The following is a 17,484-nucleotide window of genomic DNA, read 5'->3' as shown; positions in this document are numbered from 1 at the left end:
AAGAAAGGAAAGATGCAAATTTCCTCTTGGGATAAAATTGAAAATTAATTGAAGAAAAGAAGAGTCCATAATTTAAGCTATAGTTACATTGGGAGAGTATCATAATATGTAATTTTCATTTTTGTTGATTATGTCTTCTTAGTTTAAATAGCAGTTATCACCAGCAGAGTTCATTCTCTTTATGCAGCAGCCTTGTATGGCCTGTATTTGTATTTTCATCTAGTTAGTTTATATACAATGATGTAAGCTATAATAATCATTTTTATGTCTTATCTTCGTACTCTTTCTTTACTTGTTTCACACTCATCATCAGTTAGCTTTTGAATTTCTTATTAAGATTTTGAAAGAAATACTCCCAACAAAAAATGAATTGTATTTTTGTTATACTGATTCTGCTGCATGGATTACAAGCACTCTGTCTCCATGCTTGGATAAACTCCATCAAAAGCACATTATCCTTCTACTTCTGTGGCCAGCTGCCTAATTGTATCTGCTGTAACCACACGCTGTTGGAACATGATACCAATGAAGAACAGAAATGATGAATTACTCCCTGCAGGTGATAGTGATAATGATAATTTTTAATTTCCTTCTTCCTCATAAGGTCTAGTCTGATCTTATTTCATTGGCTGCCATCCTGTTACATACACACATGATGTCCTCTTTAAAGAAATACTCATCACACCAAAATACATGAGAAAGTAATTCATTTTTATTTCTTGTCATTGTTATTCAAATGAGCATGTGTAAAATGAGCTGCATTTGCTTTTGTATGTATGGGATAAAAAAGCAAAATGTGGTTGAGCAGATTTTCAAATGATTCAATATACAAATGCTGTGGGTTATTTTCTTCCTTTTTGTGAAATCTACAAAGCAGAAACAGCTCATTCTAAAATTATATTTGAATACTTGGGAATATTTAGGATGTACAGCAAAGCTACATGCCTGTATTACTTTCTTAAGTACTTAGAAGAAATTATGAAAGATTCTCACGCAATTATAAGCATGATCAAACTACTGTACGCATGTTTTCCTTTCATTGTTTCCTTCTGTCATCCTCACTGTTGTCGTTCTTAATTACCAGTCATTCTTTCTCCTGGTCTGAGTGACTTTGTAACTAAAATTTTTCTGACTGTGGTATCATTCAGTGAAGTTTTATTTATTTAATTGTAACTTTGTCTTTGCAGATTAACCCAGTTTCTATAGGTACTTGATTTGAATGGTTATTTTCTTCCTTAGCATTTCCTTTGCCCCTGACAATAGATATATCTGTGGAACAAAAGAGAAATTTATTCTGTAGTCAGGTCTTCAGATTTGTCTGATCTTTTTCAAGCACATGTCAAGCTGTGCTCTAGTTATTTATTACCATTGCCTGTTAGTCATCACTTTCAATTTCCTCTGGTGGTTGTTTATCCTTGTATTTGAACAACTTCCACACACAGAGTGTAAGTTCATTGAAATTAACATTTAAAAGACCTAGAAATACTCTGTCAAAGTGATGGTAACAAGGTGGTGAAACTGTAATTGAAAAATAGTTGCATGTTTATATTTTACAGCAAATAAATAGTTTTGTCCCCAAATCAGCTGACATATGTTTATAATGACTTCACAAAAATAAAAACACAAATCATAGTTCAGCTAGTTTATATGACTGTGTTTAAAGTGGAAGGGTTTGTTTTTTTTCTCTCTTTTCTAATCTCTATTTTCATTTTCAAGGATCGCATATACAGAGGGAAAAAAAAAGATAGCCCTTTCCCTAAAGTGGCATTCTAGGCCTTGCCTCTGTTTGAGGGTAAATACCTATTTTAAAACCAGAAATTCCCAGAGTTCCCATTGTGGCTCTGGTTAATGAATCGTACTAGGAACCATGAGGTTGAGGGTTCGATCACTGGCCTTGGCTCAGTGGGTTAAGGATCTGGTGTTGCCGTGAGCTGTGGTGTAAGTTGCAGATGCTGTTCAGATCCCGTGGTGCTGTGTTGCTGTGGCTCTGGCGTAGCCCATTGGCTACAGCTCTGATTAGACTCCTAGCCTGGGAACCTCCATATGCCATGGGAGTGGCCCTAGAAAAGACAAAACAAAACAAAACAGAATTCCCTTTGGTTTTTCATAGCAAAGAGTCTTCCACTTTTTTGGTTAAGTGAATGCTTACTATCCATTGGCTACATAAGATTTTAAATCCAAGGTGAATTTCTTTCTGATCTCTCTTCATCCTCTGCTTAATCTTTGCTATGGAACTGATTTTGATACTGCCCTCAACCAGACATCATTAGGAAGGTAAATCTGCATGAGGAGCTGCGAATACAGTCGTGCTCTTCAAAGGGAACTGTAAAATAGATATGCCTTTCATTTTTATTTTTCTTTCTTATTTTGTTTTCAGATTTAGAAACTGTTTTTTGGTTACCTCAAACTACCCAGTATTTCTTTCACCATATTTTTGGATATCTGGGGAAGGATCAGTTTCTTTGTTGATTTTTTAAACTAAATTTCCTAGACAGTTGGATTTGGGGGTTGGAAGACAGTTCTAAAATATCTTTGTATTCCCAAATATTTTTATTTTTAATTTTGCTATAAACTCTTCTATCAGCCTCCCTTCTGTGTTAAGACCTATATTTTATAATTACAATTCTACAGTGTTCTACTATATTAATATTACCAGTCTGGTTTTTAGCAGAGTTTATTTTTTATTTTATTTTATTATTATTATTATTATTTTTGGTCTTTTTGCTATTTCTTTGGGCCGCTCCCACGGCATATGGAGGTTCCCGGGCTAGGGGTCCAATCGGAGCTGTAGCCACCGGCCTACGCCAGAGCCACAGCAACGCGGGATCCGAGCCGCGTCTGCAACTTACACCACAGCTCACGGCAACGCCGGATCGTTAACCCACTGAACAAGGGCAGGGACCGAACCCGCAACCTCATGGTTCCTAGTCAGATTCGTTAACTACTGCACCACGATGGGAACCCCTATCAGAGTTTATATATCACATTTCACTTCATCTATTTTGTATATTTCAGACTCAGGTTACATTTTCTGATAATGTTATAAGAGTTTCTTTTAAACCCAAATTTGTTGTTTTCGAAAAAAGTTTTATTAGTTTACTAAGGGTTGTTTTTTCTCACCCCCCTACTTTTTGGTAACATTGAGTATATAACATGTAAAACTTAAAGAATAATTATAAAGTAACCCTTTCCCCTGAAACTCACTTACTAAATAAAATCTTTAAAAGTCTAGAGTTCCCATTGTGGGTCAGTGGGCTAAGAACCTAACATAATGTCTGTAAGGATGCAGGTTCAATCCCTGGCCTCGCTCAGTGGGTTAAGGATCCAGTGTTGCCATAAGGTGCAACGTAGGCCACAGAATGTGGCTCCGATCCAGTGTTGATGTGGCAATGGTGTAGGCATGCAGCTGTGCTCCAATTCGACCCCTAACCCAGGAACTTCTATATGCCTCAGGTGCAGTCCTGAAAAGGATGAGGTGGGGGGGAAGCCTTCTTAATGTTTTCATAAAGTTTAAATAGTTCTTATTACTATTACTGTTACTATTGTGTTTACACCTTCTCTCCTCTTAGTACTTTTTCTCAGTTTGCTTTTCCTAATCTCTTCATTGGAAAATGTTATTTTTCTAGACTTACCAATTGGGGAAAACTTGTCATTCTTTTTTTTTCAAATTCGTTTAGTACATGTTAGACACTGCCCTAACCCTTGGGGAACAGACATGAGTGATGTTTGAGAGTCGCTAAGAGAAATGATACAAAGGTAATTGTTGAATTTAATGCCTCACCATGAAATAATGTAGATTATTTAACTCAAGAATTATTAAAAATAGGAGTTCCTGTCATGGCTCAGCAGAAACAAATCTAACTATTATCCATGAGGATGCAGTTTCGATCCCTAGCCTCACTCAGTGGGTTAAGGATCTGGCGTTGCTGTGGCGCAGGCCAGCAGATACAGATCCGATTTGATCCCAGGCCTCGTATGCTGCAGTTGAGGCATGTTAAAAAAATAATAATTATTATTAAAAATAACTTTTCAGAGTCCCCACTGTGCTGTAGCAGGTTAAGAGTTTGACATTGTCTCTGCAGCAGCTTGGGTCACTGCTGAGACGCAAGTTTGAGCCCTGGTCTGGTGCAGTGGGTTAGGTATCTGGCATTGCTTCACCTGTAGCGTAGGTCACCGCTGCAGCTAGGATTTGATCCCTGGCTCAAGAACTTCCACATGCCATGGATGTGTCCAAAAAAAACTTTCACAAAAGCTATTCACATTTATAGGAAATATAAATATACACGAGCATAAAGACTGAATATTCAAAAACTGTTATCCACTTTTAATAGCTTGGTGAAATCTTTCCAGATCTATATATTCATATTTGCATAACAGAATAAGTGCCCGTAATAAATCTATATTGGTCTTTTTACCTAATAGTATATTACAACTATTTTTCCAAATCAATAAGTATTTATCTACATAATTACTTTATGTTGTGATAATTTCTGCTGTACAACAGGATGATTTGGTTATACATATACACACATCCAATTTTTTTCAAATTCTTTTCCTGTATAGATTACCACAGAATATTAGGTAAAGTTCCCTGTGCTATATACAGCAGGTCTTCATTGGCCAGTCATTCCATATACTACAGTGTGAATATGCCAGTCCTAAGCCCCCAGTCCATCCCTCCTCCCTACCTGACCCCTTATGTAACCATAAGTCTGTTTTTAAAGTCTGTGAGTCCATTTCTGTTCTGCAAGTAAGTTCACTTGTATTCTCAGATTCCACATTTAAGTGATATGATATGATGTTTGTCTTTCACTATCTGACTTAGTGTGATGACCTCTAGGTCCATCCATGTTGCTACAAATGGCATTATTTCATTCTTAATTATGGCTGAGTAATATTCCATTGTATGTATATGTACCACATCTACTTTATCCATTCCTCTGCTGATGGACATTTAGTTAGTTTCCATGTCTCGACTGTTGTAAATAGGGCTTCAGTGAATATTGGGGTGCAAGTATCTTTTCAAATTATGGTTTTCTCCAGTTATATGCCCAGGAGTGGGATTGCTGGATCATGTGGTAGTTCTGTTTTTAGTTTTTTGAGGAACCTTTGTCCTTTTTTCTATAGTGGTTGTACCAATTTACATCCCCACACACACGCACAGTGTAAGAAGTTTCCCTTTTCTCCACACTCTCTCCAGCATTTATTGTTTGTCAGTGTTTTGATGATGGGCTATTCTGGCTGGTGTAAGGTAGTACTTCATGATACTTTTGATATGCATTTCAATAATAATTAGCAGTATCGAGCATCTTTTCATGTGATTTTTGGCCATCTGTATATCTTCTTTGAAGAAGTGTCTATTTAGATCTTCTGCCCATTTTTTTCACTGGGTTGTGTTTTTTGATATTGAGCTGCATGGGTTGCTTGCATATTTTGGAGATTAATCTCTTGTCAGTCACATTATTTGCAAATATTTTCTCCCATTTTCTTTTTGTTTTATTTTTGCTTTCCTTTGCTGTGTAAAACTTTTAAGTTTAATTAGGTCTCATTTGTTTATTTTTGTTTCTTTTTTTCATTGCTTTAGAAAAAAGTATTACTGTGATTTATGTTGGAGAGCATTCTGCCTTTGTTTTCCTCTAAGGATCTTATAGTATCAAATCTTATATTTAGGTCTTTAATCCATCTTGAGTTTGTGTATGGTGTTACAGAATGTTCTGATATCATTCTTTTACATGTAGCTGTCCAGTTTTCCCAGAACCACTTATTGAAGAGACTGTCTTTTCTCCATCAACTGTCTTGCCTCCTTTGTCATAGATTAATTAACCATAGGTGCTTGAGTTTATTTCTGAGCTTTCTGTCCTGTTCCATTGATCTATATTTCTCTTTTTGTGCCAGTACCATACTGTTTTGATGACTGTGGCTTTGTAGTATAGTCTTAAGTCAGAGAACCTGATTCCTCTAGTTCCATTTTTCTTTCTCAGGATTTCTTTGGCTATTCAGGGTCTTTTGTGTTTCTATGCGTATTTTAGAGTTTATTGTTCTGTGAAAAAATGGCATTGGTAATTTAATAGAGATTGCCTTGAATCTGTAGATTGCCATGGGTAGTATAGTCATTTTGACAATATTGATTCTTCCAGTCCAAAAGCATGGTGTATCTTTCCATCCATTTGTGTCATCTTTGATTTATCAATTTCTAACAGTTTTCAGAGTACAGGTTTTTTGTCTCTTTAGATTTATTCCTGGGTATTTTATTATTTTTGATGTGATGATAAATGGGATTGTTTGCTTAATTTCTCTTTCCAGTCATTCACTGTTAGTGTATAGAAATGCAGCACATTTCTGTGTATTAATTTTGTGTCCTTCAACTTTACCAAATTCATTCATGTACTCTAACAATTTTCTGGTAGTGTTTTTAGGATGTTTTGTCATATGCAAACAGTGATAGTTTTACTTCTTCTTTTCCAAATTGATTTCCTTTTTTTCTCTGATTGCCATGGCTAAGACTTCCAAAATTGTTGAGTAGAAGTGGCAAGGGTGGACATACTTGTCTTGTTCCTGATCTTAACAGAAATTTTTTCAGCTTTTTACGTTTACGATGATGTTAGCTGTGGGTTTATCATATATGGCCTTAATTATTTTGATGTAGGTTCCCTCTGGGCCCACTTTCTGGAGGTTTTTAAAGCTTTTTCTGTATCTCTTGAGAGGATTATATTATTTTTATTCTTCAATTTGTCAGTGTGGTGTATCACACTGATTGATTTCCAGATATTGAAAGCTGTTCGCATCCCTGGGATAAATACCACTTAATCATGGTGCATGATGCTTTTAATGTATTATTGGTTTCGGTTTGCTAGTATTTTGTTGAAGATTTTTGCATCTGTAGTCATCAGTGACACTGGCCTATAATTTTCTTTTTTTGTGGTGTCTTAGTCTGGTTTTGGTATCAGGGTGATAATGGCCTAATAGAGTGAGTTTGAGAGTGTTCCTTCCTCTGCAATTTTTTGGAAGACTTTTAGAAGGATAGGTGTTAACACTTCTCTAAGTGTTTGGTAGAATTCACCTGTGTATCCATCTAGTCCCGGACTTTGTTTTAAGTTTTTTAAATCACAGTTTCAATATCAGTACTTTTGATTGTCTGTGCATCTTTTTTATTTCTTCCTGGTTTAGTCTTGGAAGATTGTACCTTTCTAAGAATTTGTCCATTTCTTCTAGGTTGTTGATTTTATTGGCATATAGTTGCTTTAGTAGTCTCTTATCCTTTCTGTTTCTATGATGTTCATTGCAACTTCTTTTTTATTTTTAATTTTATTGCTTTGACCCCCTTTTTTTTTTTTTTTTCTTGATGAGTCTGGCTAAGGTTTATCAATACTGTTGATCTTTCAAAGAACTAGATTTTTGTTTCATTGATCTTTTGTTTTCTTCATTTCTATTTCATTTATTTCTGCTTTTATCTTTATGGTTTCTTTTCTTCTACTCATCTTGGGTTTTGTTTGTTCTTCCTCTGGTTGCTTTAGGTGTAAGGTTAGGTTATTTATTTGAGATTTTTCTTATTTTCTGAGGTAAGCATGTATTGCTATAAATTTCCCTCTTAGAACTGCTTTTGCTGCATCCCATAGGTTTTGGATTATTGTATTTTCATTTTCACTTGTCTCTAGATACTGTTTGATTTCCTCTTTGATTTCCTCGGTGACTCATTGGTTGTTTAGTAGTGTATCATTTAGTCTCCACCTGTTTGTGTTTTTTGCAGTTTTTTCCTTGTAGTTGATTTCTAGTCTTACCATGGTGGGTTGGGAAAGATGCTTGATATGATTGCAGTTTTCTTAAACTTACCAAGATTTGATTTGTCTCCTTGTTGATTTTTTTTGTCTGGATGATCCGTCCATTGCTATAAGTTGAGTTTAAGGTCCCTCACTATTACTGTATTTTTGTTGTTTTTCCTTTTATGGCTATAAGCAGTTGCCTTATATACTGAGATACTCCTATGTTGGGTGCACATATATTTGCAATTGCTATATCTTCTTGGATTGATCCTTGGATCATTATGTAATGTCCTTCTTTGTCTCTTATAACTGTCTTTATTTTAATGTCTGTTTCGTCTGAAATTAGTATTGCTACTCCTGCTTTCTTTTGATTTATGTTTACATTGAATATCTTTTTCCATCCTCTCCCTTTGTCTGTATGTGTCCCTAGAACAGAAGTGGGACTCTTGTAGACAACATATATATATATATGAGTCTTATTTTTGTATCCATTCATCTAGTCTGTGTCTTTTCATTGGAATATTTAGTTCACTTACATTTAAGGTAATTTTTGATATGTACGTTCTTATTGCCATTTTGTTCATTGTTTTGGATTTGGTTTTGTTGGTCTTTTGTCTTCCCTTCTTTTGTTCTCTCATGTGTTTTGATGACTATCTTTAGTATTATGTTTGGATTGCCTTTTCTTATTTGTGTGTGTATTTATTGTAGATTTTTTATTTGTGGTTACCATGAGGCTTGGATATAGGAGTTTATATATAAACAAGATTGTTTTAAGTTACTGGTCTCTTAATTATAAGTGCATTTCCAGTATCCTGCATTTGTACCCTCCTCTTCTCACAACTGCTAGTTTTGATATGTATTTGTGTGTGCATGATTTCCTACCTTTACCGTGTGTTTGTCTTTACTGATAACCTTCTCATTTGTAATTTTCTTGTTATTACTTGTGACCTTTTCTAGATGGAGAAGTTATAGATAGAGAAGTTCCTTTAGTATTTGTTGTAAAGATAGAGAAGTTCCTTTAGTATTTGTTGTAAAGCTGGATTGGTGGTGCTGAATTCTCTTAGCTTTTGCTTATCTGTAAAGCTTTTGATTTCTCCTTCAAATTTGAATGAGAGCCTTGCTGGGTAGAATATTCTTGGTTGTAGGGTTTTTTTCCTTTCATCACTTTAAGTGTATCATGCCACTTCTTCTGACCTGCAGAGTTTCTGCTGAAAAATCAACCAGTAACCTTATCGGGGTTCCTTTGTAAGTTGTTTCTTTTCCCTAGCTGCTTTCAGAATTTTCTCTTTGTCCTTAATTTTGGTTAGTTTGATTAATATGTCTCAAGATGTCCCTTCTTGGGTTTATTCTCTATGGTATTCGTTGTGTTTCCTGGTTGTGAGTGAGTGATTCCTTTCCCATGTTAGGGAAATTTTTAGATATTATTTCTTCAGATATTTTCTCTGGCCCTTTCTCTCTTCTCCTTCTTGTATCCCTATAATGCAAATGTTGGTGCATTTAATGTTGTCCCAGAGTTCTCTTAGATTGTCCTAATTTCTTTTCATTCTTTTTTCTTTATTCTGTATCAGTAATTTCTACCAGTCTTTCTTCCACCTCACATATTCATTCTTCTGTCTCCTGTATTCTGCTATTGCTTTCTTCTAGTGAAATTTTTGTTTTAGTTAATGTGTTGTTCATCTAAATCTTCCCTTTCTTTGTTAAACATTTCTTAAAATTTATTGATCTTTGCCCCCAGTTTTTTTCTGAGATCTTGAATCATCTTTATTATCATTACTTTAAAGTCATTTTCATGAAGGTTGCTTATCTCCATTTGACTTAGCTGTTCTTCTGGGGTTTTTGGATTGTTCTTTTTTGGGTCATATTTCTCTGCATTTTGTCTAGCTTTCTATGTGGTCTTCTTTTTGCAGACTACAAGGTTGTAGCCTCTCTTGTTTCTGGTGTCTGCCCCCTGTGGGTGAAGTTGATGCAGGTGCTTGTCCTGATGGGAGGGACTGGTGCCCAACCAGTGGTGGGTGGAGCTAAATCTTGTCCCTCTGGTGGGTGAGGGTTTGTCTCTAGGTGTGATTAGAAGTGACTGTGACACTATAAAACTCTTAGAGGGAAATATAGGCCAAACACTCTCTGACATATACGATGGCAACATCTTCTCAGATCCACCTCTTAGAGTATTGACAATAAAAAATAAACAAATGGGACCTAATCAAACTTCAAAGTTTCTGCACAGCAAAGGAAACCCTAAACAACACAAAATGGGAGAAAATCTTTGCAAGTGAATCAACTGACAAGGGATTAATCTCCAAAATTTATAAACACCTTCTGCAGCTCCATCAAAAAATGGGCAGATCTAAACAGACAGTTCTCCAAAGAAGACATACAGATGGCCAAAAAACACATGAAAAGATGTTCAACATCACTCATTATTAGAGAAATGCAAATCAAAACCACTCTGAGGTACCACCTGACACCAGCCAGAATGGCCATCATCAAAAAGTCTACAAACTATAAGTGCTGGAGAGGGTATGGAGGAAAAGGAACCCTAGTACACTGTTGGTGGGATTGTAAATTTGTGCAACCACTGCGGAAAACAGTATGGAGATTCCTCAGAAAACTAAACATAGAACTACCATTTGATCCAGCAATCCCACTCCTGGGCATCTACCCAGAGAAAAACATGACTTGCAAAGACACATGTACTCCCATGTTCATTGCAGCACTGTTTACAATAGCCAAGACATGGAAACAACTTAAATGTCCATCGACAGAGGAGTGGACCATGAAGATGTGGTACATATGCACAATGGAATATTACTCAGCCATTAAAAGGACTGAAATACCAGCATTTTTAGCAACATGGATGGACCTAGAAATTATCATGCTAAGTGAAGTCAGCCATACAATGAGACACCAACATCAAATGCTTTCATTGACGTGGAATCTGAAAAAAGGACAGCCTGAACTTCTTTGCAGAACAGATGCTGACTCACAGACATTGAACAACTTATGGTCTCCGGAGGAGACAGTTTGGGGGGTGGGGGGATGTGCCTGGGCTGTGGGATGGAAATCCTATGCAATCAGATTGTTATGATCATTATACAACTGCAGATGTGATAGATTTATTTGAGCAATTAAAAAAAAAAAAAAGGAGTTCCCATCGTGGTGCAGTGGTTAACGAATCCGACTAGGAACCATGAGGTTGTGGGTTCGATCCCTGGCCTTGCTCAGTGGGTTAAGGATTTAGCTCCCATGAGCTGTGGTGTAGGTCGCAGACGCGGCTTGGATCTTGTGTTGTTGTGGCTCTGGCATAGGCTGGTGGCTACAGCTCCATTTAGACCCCTAGCCTGGGAACCTCCACATGCAACAGGAGCAGCCCTAGAAAAAGTAAAAAAAAAAAAAAAAAGAAGTGACTGTGTTCTTAGGAGGACTTTAAAAAGCACCTGTTTGCTCATGGGTGGGGCCACGTTCCCACCCTGTTTGTTTTTTGGCCTGGTGCTTCTCAGCCTTGATAGGTGGGGCCAGATTTTACAAAAAAGACAGCATCCAGGGGAGTTCGTACTGATGATTATTCCCTGGGAACTCTCCCTCCAATATATTGCCCCCACAGTCAGGCACATCCTACCCCTACTTTCCCAGGAGACTCTCCAAGAGCCACAGGTCTGACCCAGATTTTTATGGAGTCCCTCTACAGGCTTAATTTTGATGGCCAAATGGTAGTCTATTATTTGTAAATTTTATGTCTTATTAATTGATCAGCTACTGTTGAAAATTTGGGCTAACATTATATCATTACAAGCGTACTTAATATTTTTCATGAAATAATTTTTGGAAGTTTTTAATTACTAGGTGAATGAGTATATACGTTATATAAAATCCTGAGTGAATGAAAGCATGAAAGTGCACAAATCGCAAGTATATTGCACAAAGTGATTATCTCTCATATACCCAGTACTTAGCTTCAGAAACAGAATATGATCAGCAACCCAGGAGCCCACCATGTCCTCTTCCAGTTTATACCCTATTACAAAGATAACTACTATCCTGACTTATAAAACTATGTTAGTTTTGTTGTTTTTGAATTTTCTTTATTTAAATTGGTTCATGTCATGTGGACCATTTTGTATCTGACTTCTTTTTAATACAAATGTGTTTATCTTTTAACATATATTGCTTAATTTCCTTTTGAAAGGTTATTTCAGTTCATTTTCCCAATGTAAATGTTCCTTTCCCCACTAATTGTTGATACCACCATTTTAAAAAATGCTTTAAGTTCCTGCTGTAGCGTGTCTTGGGAACACTGGAGTGCAGATTCAATTCTTGGCCCAACACAGTGGGTTAAGGATCCAGCGTTGCCGCCACTGTAGCTTGGATTGCAGCTGCATCTCGGTCACAACTGCATCTCAGATCTGATCCCTGGCCCAGGAACTCCATGTGCCATGGAGTGGACAAAAAAGAAGAAGAAAAAAAAAAACTTTCCCCAACATAATAAGGGAAAATTGTTATCCAGTCGTCTTAATGTACTTATTTTTTCCTAAGTAGGTAAAATGGTTTTTTAAAAACATATTTCCTAGTCATTTGATCATTAATTTGTAGTCACTTAATGTACAAAGGACAGTGACCCTTCATTACATATAGTGCAAATATTCTCAAATCTGTTGTTCATCTTTTGATTTTGATACTAAATTTAAATTTTTCTTATATTGAGTTTCTGCTTTGCATATGATGCTCAGAAAGCCTCTTTATTTCCAAATTTTATAAATGGTTATATGTATTGGTGGGATTTTCTTTTCTCCCCCACCTACCCCTCCACCTCCTATACTGATCTTTGTATTTACATGTGCGTACATTGAAAACCCCACCAGATGATGTAATAATTTTGCTTTAAATAATGTGTTTTAAACAAATTCAGAGGAAAAAGGTAGTTTTTTATATTGACCCAACTATTTATCATTTCTGTTGTTCTTCTATTATTTTTGATGTTTCATGTTTTCTTCTAGTGTTATTGCCCATCAGCCAATAGATTCCTTATGTATATCTTCTAAAAATCCTGTTGCAATGGATTCTTTTAATTTTCCTTGAATCAAAAATATTTTTATTTTGCTTTCATTCCTCAAGGATTTTTTCATAGATAGAGAATTTTGAAAATTTTTTTTCTGTTCCAGTGTCTTTTTCTTTTCCATCTGGAGGTCCAGTTACCTGTTTGTTAATTCCTCAGGTCCCTGAGACTCTGTATTTTATTTCAGTCCTTTCCCCTTGGTTTTTTTAATTAGATAATTTCCATTGATCTAATTTTAAATTCACTGGTTCCTTTTCCCCTCTCATCTCCTTTCTGCACTTCAGCCCAGGAGGCTTTTTTGCTTTACTTACTGTATTTTTCATTTCTAAAAATTCCATTTTGTTCTCTTTTTATAGTTTCTGTTTCTCTAGTAGTGATTCCAATCTTTTGATTCATTTCAGTGTGTTTCTATTACCTTATTGCTTTTAACTCATACTGGCATAGTTATAGTTTCTGCTTTAAGTCTTTGTCTGATGACACAGCATTTGTGTCATCTCAGCATTGGTAAATGTCTTTTCTTTTAAGAGTTGGTTATATTTTCCCAGTCTTTTTATGTTCAGTAATATTGGTTTGTATCCTGGATGTTGTGGACTCTTAGCTAATTTATAATCATGTGGACAGTGTTGATGCTTGGTGTTAACGGGCATTCAGCACAGTTAAAGTCAGAACATAAGTTCTGTCAGCAGGGTCTCCACAGACAGTGGTTGAGATCTCATTTCCATTCTTTAAGAGTTTTCTATACAATTTGGAGTCTCTCCTGTACATACACAGTTTAAGGATTCGTTTGAGACTTACACAAGTTTTTCTGTTTGACAGAATTAAAATAGTATTTTGATTCTCTCTTGGTATCCAAGTTGAAATGAAACTCAAGGTTAAATAGTGAATTTGGTTTGGACCCAATGCATATTAATACTATGGATCAGTAAAACTTCACATTCTCAATAAAAGCAGGAAAGTACACAAATTAACTTTATAGTGATTTTTCAGTAATCAGTTTCCAGTTTTTAGCACTTTTTAAGCTTTATTTAATTCCAGTTTTAAACTAGATTAAGTCAAGAGAGTCCCATTAGTGAAAGAAAAAGGAATGATGTCATTTACATTTTAAAGAAAAAGTACTGAAAGTTACGTATTTGTTTGAAAATATTAATTTCTCGTAGAGGCTTTTTTTGTACTATTACAGTAAAACTTAGAGTTACATCAAAGCTTTCTCTTCAGGTATATGCCTACACATAAGTTTTACTTGAATACTATTATTCACTTTTATTTTCAGGAAAAAAAAATGTAATACCTCAAAATTTTGTTTATTTCATCACAAAAATAATTGTAGTGCTTTTAAAATTGCTTGAACCAGTATCAGAAGAAATTAAATGACCTGGCTTTTTGTAAAAGAATTATGTTTTGGTTGTTTATTGCTGTGTAACAAACCACTCCAAAACTTATTGTCTTACGAAGTCACAATCATGTAGATTTATTTGTTCGACTTTCTTCAGTCTGGCCTGACCTTACATACTAGTTCTTTTGCTGGTCTCTCCTGGGGTTTCTCATGCTACTGCAGTTGTGCGGAGTCTTGACTAAAGCTGGAGGGTCCAAGATGGCTTAACTCACACAGTGGCATCTCAGTGGAAGGGTCTGGATGAGCGAGGCACCAAATGAGCCTTTCAGTCACCTTTCAGTGGTTCACCATGATCATTGCTCTAATTAAATACGTAGGGAATATTTGATTAGCCTTGTCACCCTTATTACTGTGCTCTTTCTATGGGGGAAAGCCAAATTATATTAATTTTATTTTTACTTGAAACACCTTTTCCAGGAAAATAATGACCTGCCATACTTTGAAGAGGTTTGTGAATAATCAGTTGTTCTGTTGTGTAATTAGTGTCATAATTATTTACATTCTTTTTTTTTTAAACAGGCAATTGCAGGCTACTTCGATATATATTTTGAGAAGAACTGCCACAACAAGGTAAGTATTATAACTTGTCTCATATGAATTAATTATATGAAATACATTGTATTTTATTTTTGTGCCCCCGAGGTGTTTAATCATAAGTATTTTGCTGTTGTAAGCAGTCGGAGCTTGTATTTGACGTAGTAGACTAATGTACCATGATATTAGAAATCTTGTACTTCATCAGATATTTTTGAACTCTATCAATGCAGGTTGTGTTCTCTACGGGCCCCCAAAGTGCCACAACACACTGGAAACAGACAGTATTTCTATTGGAAAAGCCATTCTCAGTTAAAGCAGGTAAGAAAGAAAAGGGGAGGGAGGGAATGTCTTATTCATTCATAAGTAAATCTTCACTCATTCTACAACCACTTTTTAGGTGCCCACTGTATTTGAAGCAATAGAACATGCTAAGATAAGATATTCTTAGAGTTTACCATGTACATAAATTTTAGATGGCGTATCATTTCTTTAAAGAAGTTAAAGAAATCTTTTATTTAAATCTACTTTCTGCTAGCTAAAATGCTTGTGACATTATGTAGCTCTTATTTCGAGTGCCACAAAATAATTCAAAAAATGTTTTCTTTAAGCAGTCGCTGATATTTACTAAGTTGCAAATATCATGAAAATATTTTCATTTTCATTTTCCAAGTGACTAAAGAGAAATATCACCGGTAGAAGTAAGGTGTAAATTAAAGAGAATGTCATTCAATGGTTATTATATTCATAATATATTTGTCTAAAATAAGTGAATATATATATCTGTCTAGAATGGTCTCCACTGTGTCCACCTCATCAAATCTTATGTTGTGTGTGAAGATTGACCCAGTCTTATATTCCTTTGTTTTACACCTTATCAATTGTTTGCTGATATGAACACCTGTAGTTCTTGCACACTTCACACCTTTAGCACCAAAATTAGAATTTGATTGTGGAATTTTTAAAAATTTAAAAATTGCTTGTTACACTTAAGTTTTCTTGTCCCACCTTCACTGAAAGGCTCCTGACTGTAGCAAAACTGAATGTACAACAATCTTTAGTGTGAAGATACTCAACATCAAATTGTTTCTCCAAGACGGGAGTTCCCGTTGTGGTTCAGTGAAAACAAACCCAGCCATTATCCGTGAGGGTGTGGGTTCCATCCCTGGCCTCGCTCACTGGTTAAGGATCCGGCATTGCAGTGTAGGTCACAGATGTGCCTTGGATCTGGCGTGGCTGTGGCCTGGGAACTTCCATATGCCGCAAGCGCAGCCCTAAAAAGAAGAAAAAAAATTGTTTCTCAAGAGTAAAATTGAGCCATATATGATTTATATGAAGTTTAAAAACATGTAAAACAACTGTGTACGCACACACATAGAGTAAAAGTAAGAAATAACACTTAGAATGATAACCACTGAATTCATCATAGTGATTACTTCTAGGAAAGAATAGAAATAGGATCAAGGAAGGCTACACAAGGGGGGTAGTGCTATATTTCTGAGCTGTTTCTTTTAAAAACTGAAGGAACTATGGCAGAATGTTAACATTCAACACAGTTGAGTGATGGTTATTATATCATTCTCTGTATGTTTAAGATATTTCATAAAATTTCATAAAATCATTTTGACTTCACTGTTGAGGCATAAAGGAATTTAAGAGATGCAAATAAGTCCTATAAGAGTAAAGCTGCACCTCATTTTCATTTTTTCACTTTGATGTTGCAGTGCTATAGCAATAAAACCTTGATGTTGTCATTTTCTCTTTCTCTAAAAAGCTTGAGCACAGCAAAACTGAAATGAAGCAAACACATCCTCATTTATTGGTTTGTTTTGTTTTTGTGTAGCCCTGGTGTTTGGGTTGATTTTTGGAAATTTTAAAACAGTGGGTTTTTTCACTGTAACCATTTTATTGTCTTAATGCTAGAGTTTTAAAGGAAGTACTTAATCTTTTTTGGTCTTTTTGTCTTTTTAGGGCCGAATCCACAGCATATGGAGGTTCCCAGGCTAGGAGTCCAATGGGAGCTGTAGCCACCGGCCTACATCACAGCCACAGCAATGAGGGATCTGAGCTGCATCTACAACTATACCGCAGTTCACGGCAATGCCGGATCCTTAACTCACTAAGCTAAAGCCAGGGGTTCAAACCCGCATCCTCATGGATTCTAGTCAGGTTCGTTACCACTGAGCCACAAGGGGAACTCCCCTAGTGAAATTTTGAAATCTGAACTCTTCGCTAGCCAGTAATCCTTAGAGTAATTGATTTGATTTTTTCAGAATACCATGAAGAAGGTGAATGATTCTAATGTTGCCCTTTGGTATCGTCTACATTCTATATTTGTTTCTTTTTTTTTTTTAATTAAATTATAGTTGATTTACAGTGTTGTGCCAATTTATGCTGTAAAGTGACTCTATCGTACTTACATATGTTCTTTTTTTGTTTTATTTTCCATCATGGTCTAGCCCAGAAGATTGAATATAGCTGTCTGCCCTATACGGTAGAGCTTTGTTGTTGATCCATTCTAAATGCAATATAGTTTGCATCTGCTAACCCTAGACTCCCATTCTGTCCCACTCCCTCCCCCCTCCCCAACATTCTGTATTCCTTTCATTGCCATTGTGTAAGTACTTGTATGTAAATAATAAGGCCAGGGCATCACAAAATAGTAGGCTCCCCTAAAATAGCACAACGTGAGGAAAGCTTGAAAGGGGAATTTCAGAGTGAGGAAAATGTGATTATTCTCAGGTATG

The 17,484-nt window shown here is 35.8% G+C and overlaps 1 protein-coding gene across 1 annotated transcript in view; it reads left to right on the top strand.

Moving 5' to 3' along the window:
- Window positions 1-17,484, top strand: part of PRMT3 (protein arginine methyltransferase 3) — a 148,634-nt gene that overhangs the window by 111,267 nt on the left and 19,883 nt on the right. The window contains exons 14-15 of the mRNA XM_021083252.1: window positions 14,723-14,773; window positions 14,971-15,058. Of these exons, the coding sequence (XP_020938911.1) occupies window positions 14,723-14,773; window positions 14,971-15,058 (139 nt within the window). The remainder of the gene's footprint in view (window positions 1-14,722; window positions 14,774-14,970; window positions 15,059-17,484) is intronic.

Source organism: Sus scrofa, chromosome 2, assembly GCF_000003025.6.
Source record: "Sus scrofa isolate TJ Tabasco breed Duroc chromosome 2, Sscrofa11.1, whole genome shotgun sequence".
NCBI lineage: Eukaryota > Metazoa > Chordata > Mammalia > Artiodactyla > Suidae > Sus > Sus scrofa.
The sequence above is the reverse complement of the archived record's forward strand: the minus strand, read 5'-3'. Positions and strand labels throughout refer to the sequence as shown.